This window comes from Rutilus rutilus (assembly GCF_951802725.1).
Source record: "Rutilus rutilus genome assembly, chromosome: 10".
Classification (NCBI taxonomy): Eukaryota; Metazoa; Chordata; class Actinopteri; order Cypriniformes; family Leuciscidae; genus Rutilus; species Rutilus rutilus.
Window position 1 is genome coordinate 20,766,453 of NC_140215.1, and position 12,360 is coordinate 20,778,812.

General features: G+C 39.8%; 1 protein-coding gene across 1 annotated transcript; it reads right to left on the reverse strand.

The window, feature by feature from the left end:
- Nucleotides 1–3,407: 3,407 nt before the first annotated feature.
- sox1a (SRY-box transcription factor 1a) lies at nt 3,408–12,131 on the reverse strand. The gene is given in 3 exon segments (XM_084422432.1): nt 3,408–6,809; nt 6,812–6,889; nt 10,772–12,131. Coding segments are annotated over 3 exon segments (1,092 nt in total). The 5' UTR covers nt 11,624–12,131; the 3' UTR covers nt 3,408–6,647.
- Nucleotides 12,132–12,360: the final 229 nt, after the last annotated feature.

Below are 12,360 nucleotides of genomic sequence, written 5' to 3' on the forward strand. Positions count from 1 at the left end.
TACTGGAGCTGTACGGTATTGATAGATATTCTAAAGTAATGTTAATCTAAGGTTATCTCATGGAAAAGGTTTACCTGTGCCTTAAGATATTTGATCAGCTCTAATCACTAAAGCTTTTTTTCATTAAAAAGAGACATATAAAAGAATCCATGACTTCATCTGTGCCGGTAGGGGGGGGGGGGGGGGGGGGGAGAGGGTGAAAAACAGGCCTTCTCACACAGGAAGGAAACTTTTTTTTATTTTTTTTATGGTGAGTTTGTTTCATTAAAAAAGGTTTATTCAGCAAGGATGCATTCAATTGACAGTAAAAGTGATATTTAAGACAAGTTTCCACACACACACACACACACACAAAATGAGCTGCACAACTGTTTTCAACATTGATAATAATAAGAAATGTTTCTTGAGCATCAAATCCTCATATTAGAGTGATTTCTGAAGGATCATGTGACACTGAAGACTGGAATAATGACGCTGAAAATTCAGCTTTGACATCACAGGAATACATTACATTTTAAACAATAATAGTAAAATAGAAAACAGTTATTTGAAATCGCAAACATATTTCACAATATTACAGCTTTTACTGTATTTCTGATTTAAAAAAAAACTATAAAAATTCTTACCGACCATTGATCGGTAGTGTATTTATGTCAAAAGGTGAGAAATTGTTTTGATTCAAATTGACAGCAGTTTCAAAGGCCACCAAATGTGTCAATATCTAAGGTCATTGTTACAAATGGGCCCTCTTTAGCTGCGATTTTGGATTTCATTGAAAGATATATTTCAGTGACCCTTGTAAAAAGGATCCTGTGTCCGTTACATTGATATTGTAATCTAGTCCATCTAAATGGCAGAGACTGTTGATCACTCACTGTAAGGGGTGTCAAAGGTCAGCTGCAGTAAGAGCTATCAGTGACATCCAGAGGAAACCAAGTCGTTGTTTCTTATGGTCACCCCCTGACCCCTCATTAACCTAATCTCCTCTACTTAAACCTATCAACAAACTGTGTGTGAGTGTGTAAGTGTGTTTGCCTGAATTTCTGATTGAGAAAGACAAATTTCCTATGGATTTTTGTTTGCCTCCGCGTATTGCGTACACTAAAAGATTTCTACAGTGTAAAAGGATTGGCTTTTTTTGGCAGAGGTCTCGGGTATTGGCTCTGCGCCTCCGAGAGAAATAACAGCTTTTCCTCAGCCCTGCAAAGAAATACTGCCACGTTAGAAACAGAGGAACCACAGCAGTTTAAAACAGCTCTACTCCTCAGCTTATTAAGTCCATCAGCCATAAAGTCATCGTTGTGTTTAAGGTTACTCTTCATGGAAACTGCATTAGTCTCTTTCCCCCCCCTAAACACATTAAAGATGCAGGGTCAGAGTAATACACATCCTCACAAGGAGCTCACTGAAATCGAGACCAGCATGTGCATGAATCACTGCACTAATAGCCCATACTATCCAGCTCTCGCGCTCACTAAGAGTTTAGCCACAATGCATGCGTGTGTGGTGTGGAGAGAGTACTGGCAAATTATGTCATTAAGATGAATTACCCTTTATTATTATTATTAATATTATAAATATTAAGTACTTAATTAAGAAGGCATGCAAGGAAAGAAAAACATGAGCAAGAACTTTAAAAATTTCTATTTAAAAATGATTTGTAAAACATCTCAGCTGTTTTGAGTTACTCAATCCGAAAACAGTTAATGCAGACTGAATTTAATTTTTATTATTACAGGCAGATGATTCAAATCAAAATTGTACTTTATTGCCAATATAATATGGGCAGTTTATAATCCAGAGATTTTTAAATCCTGAGCAGACTGACCTTGATTTTTTTTTAATGCATTAAGAACATATGATGTACAGTATAATACATACATGGTAACACTTTAGTATGGGGAACACAAATTCACTATTAACTACAACTTTTGCCTCAATAAACTCCTAATTTACTGCTTATTAATAGTTAGTAAGGTAGTTTTTGTAGCATTTAAGTTTAGGGATTGGGTAAGAATAAGGGATGTAGAATAAGGCATTCATTTGTGCTTTATAAGTACTAATAAACAGCCAATATCCTAGTAATATGCATGCTAATAAGCAACTAGCGAGAACTGAACCTTGTTACCATATATATATATATATGAAGAGTTCAGATGCAAAAGCCTCTAAGTGCCATCTGAAATTGTCTTCTAGAATGATCATTTTTTTCAAGCCTGTATATTTAAGGTCAGTAATTTCACTTATATGGCAATGAAAATGACCTATTAGTTGTCATTTAAGTGAAATTGCTGAACTTAAATATACAAGCTTGATAAAAATGTTCATTCTAGAAGAAAATTTCAGATGGCACTTAGAGGCTTTTGCATCTGAACTCTTCATATAGGCTACGTATATATATATATATATATATATATATCCCTGTACAAGTGCTTGTTAATGCAAATATCATTTGCTACAACATTCAGAAGGAAGGGTCAGAATTTGACAAACAACGTGAAAGCATGGATCCATTTAGTCTTATATCAGCAGTTCAGGCTGGTGGTATAAAACACACGCACACACACATACATTATGTGTGTGTGTATAATGTGTCATTCTTATTTACCCAAGGGTTACGCTCACTCTAAATGCTAAAAGTACTAGAGGAAAGTAACCACTAGGGCTAAAAAAAAACCTTTGTATATGAACACAGGGAGTCCATCTATATGTAAGAACTGAAAGAATTAGAGGCAGAGCTGCTTATTATTCACAATAGGAGTGCCACCTTAGTCACACCAGGGGCTTGTCACTGCAGACCACAAACACACATTTAAAAACAATAAAATCTATATGCTCTGTATCCTTTCATTTAGAAGGACACTATGTATTGACGCAAGCTTTTTTTATTTGTATTTTTTTTTACAATGCGCTGCAAAACAAAAAGACAGATGTTTTGGCATAAATGCTTCGAGTAGAAAATTTATCCGAGTTATGTTTACGATAACTTACACAAAACATGAGCACTTGTGCCTGAGTCGAACTGAATGGGATCTCATTGTTGTAGAGCTCCAGTCATGATCTGAGCCAGACAGGCCATGTGTTCAGTAGCAAGCGTGGAAGGTGCACTGAAGCTAGTACAGACACACATAAGCTTTTTCAGTGTTAGAGGAAGAACAAAAAAAGTTATGCTCCAAATTTCGGCGTATTCTGCCAGGAACCTATGCATGCATAAAAGCGAGTCTCTGTAATGCATGTAAGCAGACACTAGAAAGAATAGGGAAGAGTGAGAGAAAGAAGGACAGGGAAACAGACAGGGGGCGGAAAAAAAGCAGTTATATGGCAGACAAAAGAGGACACAGAAGCTGGAAGTAAGTTGCTGAGCAAGAGCACCCAGTGCCATGAAAACGTGGCAAAAGTCCCATCCCATTACAATGTCATTTCAGCCCAGCACAGTCTTTAAGTAATAACACTCAGTGGGGTGTGTCATTATCACCAATAACCCCGCTGCCCCCAATCCGTCACGCAGTCCTCAGGGCAGGTACTTCAACTGTCAGCGACTGTCCACGCAGACTCCATCCACTTCTACAGTTTTAGCCTGCGCTGCTGTACACGCTTCCATATCCTTGCCTGTCTTTATTAAAAAAAAGGGGCCCATACAGCCAAGAGCAACAAAATCAATGACCAATCCATAAACATCAACTTCTTTTATTGTTGTTTCTTTCTGTCTCTCCCTCCCTCTTTCAGATGTAAAAGCAACACAATCAGACACAGTCAAAGTTTATCCCATCACAAAATACAGAAGCACAGTGGGACTCCAGCAGCGGAATAACACAAACAATTCTGAGGCCTATTTTCTGACACCTGCTGAGAGGAAGGGCACCTTGCGAGGTGGGTCAAAGTAGATGCCAGGAAAAAGTCATTTGCAGTTAAAGTTGTCATTCTTTTTGTATATGTGCTATAAGTAGTTTTCTAGGTACATATTTGATCTCAGACTGAAAAATGGGAGAAAGACAAACAAAAACAAAGGCTGATCAGAACCAAATATATATAATTTTTTTTAAATACTCAAAATCGTTTGTGTGCATAAACGAATAGATTTATTTGTGCTAAATTGTCTATTATAAACCAAATGTAATGCTTTTTAAAAGGGAGTTCACCCAAAACACAACCTCAAGTTGTTCCAAACCTGTATGAATTTCTTTCTTCTGCTGAACACAAAAGAAGATATTCTGAATAAGGTTTTTTTTTTTTTTTCTACTATGGAAGTCAATGGTGCCCCACCACAACTGTTTGGTTACAAACATTATTCAAAATGTATTCCTTAGCAAGCCTTGTTAATATAACCTTGGCTTTATTGCATCTGTCCAAAAACCTGAAGCACTAACTTTGACCATCAATTTAAAATTCGATCAAGTCAACACGAGAGTCGTATGCAGAGGCTAGGCTAATCTAAGTATAAAAAAATCGGAGAGAAATGAACGAAGAGCGATAATTAGAAAACGTAGCCTACTTTTAAAAAGATTTTTTATATGACTTATTTGTGGTATACCCACCAGAACATATGCGGATGTTGTCCGCGTTTATTTCAGGACCTGGACAGCTCCTCAACAACTTTAGAGTGCGTCTCATTTATCTCTTCAGCTGTACACTATGCCACATGGCTATTGTTTCTGATCTAATATATGGACTTCTGTGAGAAAATCGTGACATTAGCGAGTATTGCAAATTCATGTTCGCACAGACTTCGGCTTACAGTAGCGTTGCGTTAGAAGTGATGGAAGAGTGTATTGGGAGAGAACAGTAGCATTGCAGCTGCGCTGAGCTGTGAAATTCGCCAAACAATTGGGATCACTGTTCGTCTTCCTCTCGCCTTTCCCCTCAATTAGCATAGTCCGTTGTGGTTGATTGACTACCATAGCCGGGCAGGGTAAGTGCTTTTGTCCTCTAATCACATGAGGACAGCAGGGGTGACAGGACACAGGTGAGGCCAAGACTGGAATAGATTTATAGCATATTTATTAAGCTAAGCATGGGAACTGAAACATGCCTAAGTCTCAGAGACCTTTGCCATTTGTATAATTCAGGAATCAAAGCCAGCTTGATCTATAGACTGCCACAATATGGTTACTTCCGAATCCTAAACCCCACGCAAAACGACTTAACGGGACAATCTGATTGTGAATGGGTGTTTGAGCCCCGCTGATCTCAATTAGCCCTTGTTGACTCTGTGGAGGATTAAATTAGCCGCATAAAATAAGACTGAGCCCTCACTCAACCTGAGGAAATGTTGGAAGAACACAGACTTTCCATGGTATTGAATGAAAGTTCCTGAACTCAAAAATATTGCACATTTAATAGATACATCATGATTTGGCTAAACTTAATTTGTGAAAATGTTTTTTATTTTTATTTTTTATACATATAATCTCCATGTGCAGTCAACTCGAATTGGAGCCGCAACCTAATTGGAATGAGAAAACCCAATAAAATTAAGAACTTAGTCATTAGACGAATCTCTTTATACTACTAGCTAGGAACCACGCACGTTAGCATGCTAAATGGTGCCAGGAAGCTCGAGACAAACACTGACTGAAGAACTGACATTTGTATATAGCAAATTCTCTTTGTGTAAACTTATGGCAAATTCACTTCTCCTAAACCTAAACCCAAGCTCCTCACCTAGCCGCAACACTAAAACGTCAACATGATACAGTAGAACTAGGCTAAGTTTTTTTTTTTTTTTTTTTTTGTCCCCCAAAAAAACAAACAAACAGTCAAATTATTAATTGCAACATTTAGGCTACTCTTTCCATTCATGCCAATGAAAAGCATAGAAACAAAAAAATATATATATATATATATATATAACACAAATGGTTTGACTAGACCTATATTTTACGACTTTAAGTGGATGAAATAAAATTAAAGTTGTTACAAAATGTAAATTAGGGCTAAGTGAATTGTTTAAAGTAAACTGATCATGCGTGGACTATAAGCCAAAAGTCCAAAAGAGAAATGACATTAGGATTAATACAGCAACAACATTAACAAGGGTCATGTCGTCCTACCACTGGGTAAAGTAAAGCTGAGTAAAAACGACGAGTTATTAAAGTTCTGAGAGGCACCAGGATGCGGTGGAAATACAGTAGGCAGATGCGTCGCCGCGCCCTGATTATTATTCCCGCCTGTCGCTTTGCTGTAATGAGCGCGCGGCCGACTGTTGGCGCGCTGATTACCGGTCCTTGGGGATCCTGTGTTTTTCCTGAGTAATTGATAGTTAGACTCCGCTCTAATTAAATACGCTGTCTGTTTCATTGATGTAGATTTTTTTCGCACCAGGGAGAATGAATTGGGCAGTGAGAGAGAGCAGGCCTTTACGTTTTATGAATCGTTGTTAACCCTGAACCCCAATAGTGATGCAATCGACTATTCAGAATGCATATGGCAAAACGAACACAAAAATATGTTTCCGGTGCACATCCATTTTAGTTCACTGTCCTGAGAAGGCTGCGCATCATTTTATTAGGCCTTCGGAAAGTTTCTCCTGTCTTTCCCTTTTTGCTCACAAGGGAGACATTTAAGGTGTTCTTTTCCCACCAAATCCCTGGCCGCTTCCTGGGACGCTTTGCTTTTTGTGTGGTCTCATGGCTTGTCTTGCTCTGTCACTATAACTCTGAAGGGTTGCCCCGGTTTCCCGCACACCTGCGTGGCTGCCCGGTCCCTTCAGGAATTCGCTGGGGCTTGTAATCAGCTTTGTGGAGCCATTGAGTGCACGGCTCAGTGAAACTTCCCAACCTCACAGCGCGCTGGACCGCTGAATGGGAGTCACAGCGTGGGGCGCCTCTCCAAGCAGCGGGCCTGCCAAATTCCAGCAGAGTCTCTCACAATCATCCTTACACAGACCTCTCTGCCGAACACGAGGGCGAGAGAAACAGAGAGAGAGAGAGAGAGAGAGAGAGAGAGAGAGAGAGAGAGAGAGAGAGAGAGAGAGAGAGAGAGAGAGAGAGAGAGAACAGACAGTTAAGGTACAAAAGAGTAGTTTATTAAACAAGCAGTTTGCTTCATAAGAGCCTTGAAAAATTCATAGCCTTGCATTGGTCATCTAGCATTTTTTTTGTTTTGTTTTTTTAGATAAAGCAGTCTAGACTTTTTGAACAGCAGTCGTTTTATAATGGTAATTGGATTCTCAGTGATGCACAACAACATGAGAAAATCTGTGAAAAGCAATCCCATGGGTGCATCACTAAATTAGTCCACTGAATTAGCCTACTGTTTGCTCTTCCGAGCAATAATGACGCAATTCAGACAAAAATCGTACTGAAACTTAAGGGGCTGATTTACATGCGACAATGCTCGGGCCCCTGGTCTGTTTCTGCCGCGGCTAAAAGAGACTGTTGGTCACGGTGAGGAACAAATCATTTATAATTAGCAGAAACACAGCAACGTTTTGCTAAATAAAAGTTTGAACAAAGTTGCTTTTTCGTGGCGTTGTGCATATGCTTAAATTACTGCTCCGGAATCGCAGACTGCAGAAATTACGGCGCAGCATCTCGCCTCTTGGAAGGGCGCAGGATTAAGAGGCAGCAAGATTGTTAAACATGTCAACGTGTAATTGCACGATAAGGCCCTCGCGAGGAATTTATTGGCCCAGTTGCTATTTCTATTCCTCCCTAATCTCGTTCAGCACATTCGTTCCGTGCAATCTGTCTCCGTAATCTTCTGTGACAGAGCAGCGACCAATAGCAGCGTACCGGGTTTTTTGGAGAAGGGAGAAAATATGCAGAGGCGTGATAAAGTGATGCTAATTATCCCCATTTAGGACAGCGAGTGCAAGAGATCGGGAGTTTTCATACGAGCCAGCAGTGTTGATGGCTTCCCAGCACAGAATATATCGGTGGCTACAAGATAAGGGTATCGCACGTTGAGACGATTTATTGGTTCGAGTCCACCGCCACCCCTCCCACCTCGAACTCCATCCCATCCTTTTCACCCATCCCACCCCGCGTGCCTTCCCCTCTTTTGGCGGGGTGGTAAATTATTTTGGTTAAATTTACCAGAACGCTTCTCTTTAACCTGGCAAGTGCCGTGACTCGATTCTCCGCCTCTCTATTTTCGGCGCTTAATCCGTAGTTTTTCATTTGGAGATAAATACAAATGGCCCCTGAGTGGACATTCTCATATAGGCTAGTAGTGGAGGGGAAAGGAAAGTGTGTTAAGAATAATTGACCGTTTAATGTAAGTGTTTTCATGAAAGAAACGTGGCTGAAATAAAACAGACACACTCTAAAAAATGCTGGGTTGTTTTAACCCAATTTTGGGTCAAATGTGAACAAATCCAAACATGTGGTTAAAAATGTAATTTACAGATTTAACCCAGTGGCTGGGTTTGTCCATATAGTTGACCCAAATTTTGGTTGCAACAACCCAGCATTTTTAGAATGCAAGAACAACTATTCAGTGCTCTGTTAAAAAAATAAATGCTATCGAGACATTTATGATGTATAGGCTATAACAGTTTTAGCACTCCTGACTCAGTTCTGCTTCATATTTATTTCAAGTGCGTGAAGTGGCACTTGCAGATTTGATGGCCTCACATGCGCATCCCAACGAGAAAAGGGACGTCTGGTGCCAGTGTGTTGCGGCTTTGCGCTTCTGACACTTGTTGCTAAACTAGCCCCATGACAGCAGGTAATTGTAATAACCTTTGACTTTGTGTCCCAGAGGTCAGCGTGTCTGCTGGCTGATCCAGGTCACTGTTAAACATCCTTCTGCCCCTGCTTCAGATCACATTATGTTCAGCCACAATTCTTCCGCAGGGACTCGAGAATAAATAAGAAACATTCGCACACTTTTCATATAATAAGAAACTACAAAGTTGCTGCAGTACAAACACGTGTTTTGATCAATATGTGGGCCTGCTCAAACACGTCTCATGTGTGAATTGAAATCTACTTTAAAAAGTGAAACATGAGCTATTATTCATTGTCAAAAATATTATAAACATCTCGTGTGAAAAACTTTTTACATATGTTTTTAAACACGCAGATGTACTAACATAGGCGAATTCATTTTCAAAATTAAGGGTTCTTACCCAACAAAATCTACCTATACAATTGATTCATTATTAGCCAACTCCTATGGTTAAAATAAATCAGGTTTGCTATAGAGGTAAACGTGTCAGTTAAACAATAAAACTTTTGAACTGCAAATATTATTGTGATAGACGAAATGACAAAGTTAGTTCAAACCAACCCTGACCTACATGATACACGTATAATAATAATTTATTTTCAAGTTCAAAAAATTATAGGCTACACCTTATAGATACCTATCAAAGTCTACAATTGAAGAAGCAATTGTGAACTTAGTACACAGCCACATTCTAATTATATAAGTAAACAAACAATTTAAATTATGAATAAACAGATTTGAAATAACTTTAAACGAGTGATAATTAAAATTTTGCGAGGCGACTTTAACAACATTGAAATTATCACAATATTTGTATTCATGCAATACAATATTTATTATTTTATTCTCTAGTTTAAAAAAATATTGTCCATTTATTATTAATTTAGTTAAGTAGACGGTTTATTATAAAGGCAATTACACTTAAATAAAATGACAAAAGTACGACACACATTTAAAACTTAACACGGTCCATAAAAAATAAAACCATAAAAAAGGTCTACAGGCCTATATCAAATAATTTTCCCACCAAAGGTTCTAATGCATATTTATTGTAATATATATTCTAGTTCCTATGACGGGTAAGACCAAGTGTGACCTATTTAGAAAATACGTTTTCCCAGTTTTGATACTTTCAAAGATCTCAATAGTAGCACGTTGAAGCTTGTAAAATACACATTACAAATAAAAGGTCTTAAAGCAAAATAAAGTACCTGCCGATTAATATTTTGTCTTCAATCCACGAAGAGAAAGTGTAAGTGTAGTAAATCAAACACATGTTAAATGACAAAGTCTGATAGGTAACAAAACTAACACCAATTTAGGGCAGAGTAACTTTTTCTCCAATTTTATTTAGACCATGAATCAACGCAAGGTTAAGATTTGAACTGGCAGGAATGCATGTCATAAATTATGTACAGCAGCAGTAACGTGCCAGTCTTTTGAAATATTAAAACTTATTCACAATTTACAAGAAATATTACAACATAAATCTGGTACATTAATTCACGTATACAAACGTTTTGGTAAATGTAATAAGCAGAAAACTCTTTATGGGCTCTCAAAAACATTTCATTGTGTTATTCACGCTAGACTTTTGTTATTATCAACTCAAAAGTCAATTTGCACAGAAACTTAAATATTTAAAGAATAACAGTGTGTCGCATATTTCTTGGCGTGGCCAGAAACGCTGTCAGAATCATTTTTAAAGACGTCATATTTAAACAATGTTTCACTGAATGTGATACATCTCATTAGATCTCAGTTTCTCTCCGAACTGCAATCGAAACAATATTTACCTTTAATTTACAATAACATCATAAAACAATCTGTACAAAAGTAGTTTAATGACAATCTAAAAAAAAGAAGAAGAAAAAAAAAAGAAAGAAGAAGAGGTAAATATTTTTGGTGGAGTGTTACCCATCACTTTCCATCAGCTGTTTCAAATATGCGTCAATGGGACAGTTCCGTTTACTCCGGCAGTTGTGCTCTGATAGTGCTGCGGTAAGGCATGCAGTCTGCTCTGCACAGACGGATCCCCGGACTCCCCAGTCGGTAAATACATGCTTATCATCTCTCTCAAGTCTCCGGTGCAGGGTACTCGGGAGTGTGTGGTAACCGGAGGGCTTATATTAGGTTCGGACTTCACGAGCGAGCTCAGCGTGCCGATGCCCGCAGAAGTAGCGACGCTGGAGTTTTGATGCTGCGCGTATGATATCCCACCGTAGCCGGATGGAGAAGCGCTCATGTAGCTCTGGGAGTTCGAGATGGGGCTGTACTGAAGAGCAGTCATGTCGTAGCGGTGCATGGGCTGAGGATTGTGCGGGTGATGGTGATGAGCGTGGTGATGGTGAGACCCACTACCTGGGTGCTGGCTGTAAGCGAGCTGAGCCTCCTGCATCATCGCAGCCGCTGCTGCCGCGGCGGCCACCTGTCCGGAGTAAGTGCCGTTCGCCCAGCCGTTCATATGTGCGTAGCCGGCGCTGGCTGAGCCTCCGTGACCGCCAGGACTCTCCAACCTCTGGCCGACCCCCGCAGGACTCATTCCGACCCCGCCACCTGCACCGCCGAGCAAGCCGCCAGCCAACGAGTACTTGTCCTTTTTAAGCAGGGTCTTGGTTTTGCGCCTCGGTCTGTATTTGTAATCCGGATGCTCTTTCATGTGCATGGCTCGCAACCGCTTCGCCTCATCAATAAAGGGCCGCTTTTCAGCCTCTGACATCACTTTCCACTCAGCACCGAGTCTTTTGCTAATTTCAGAGTTGTGCATTTTGGGGTTCTCCTGAGCCATTTTTCGGCGCTGGCCCCGGGACCAGACCATGAAAGCGTTCATGGGTCTTTTTACGCGGTCTTGGTTGGCTTTGCTCCCCGAATTTGGACCCGTTTGCCCCGGATTCGTGTTGGTTTGGGGTCCAGGGGAATGAAGGTCCGTCTCCATCATCATGCTATACATTCAAGTGGCTTAAAAGTTTTCAGCTAGCAGAGAAAAAGCATGAACTTTCGGCGCTCTGTAGTCCGCTTGAAGCAGGTGCTTCACGAGCCAGTGGAGCTCCGGTGAAATGTGGAATTCAGCTTATTCCCAACCGTTTGCTGTTAGTTTCAGGGTCTCTTTTTGCTCCAGTAGCCTGTTTGTGTCGTCTCCGACTGCCGTTTCACATCCACATTAATTGAACGTGCATTTGAGTTACTTTTCCTAGTGGAGTTGAAGAGTAAGCTAAAGCGGCGGCCATATGATGCGTTTTGACAGCGATTAAAATGAGCGAGCGGCCAATGGCGTTCCAGTGAGGAGCGATTTGCATGGAGTTCGGTGGAGTGACGTAGACCGAGAGGAAAGAACTAGTAGGCGGGGTGCGCGAAGGGTCAGCACCGCCCCCTCTAAAGTAGAGTAATACTGAGGTAGCAGTTTGAGCCTCTTCAATGGTTGCAATAAATGAACAAGAGGACAAATGGTAGATTTTATCCATTTAGATGACATTACAAGATACGATCTAATTCTTTATAATAACTGTAATAGCTGCTATGCTCCCTCGTGACGTTTTGCCAAATCTTTGTGTGTAAAAAAAACCGGTCTAGAGTAGACAGTATGGGGGTAAATTGATGCCAAAACCATTGAAAATGGACAGACTAAAAGTCACAAATAGATATTACAACTTGTAAATACAAAGCACAATCTACAAATAGATTAAAAAT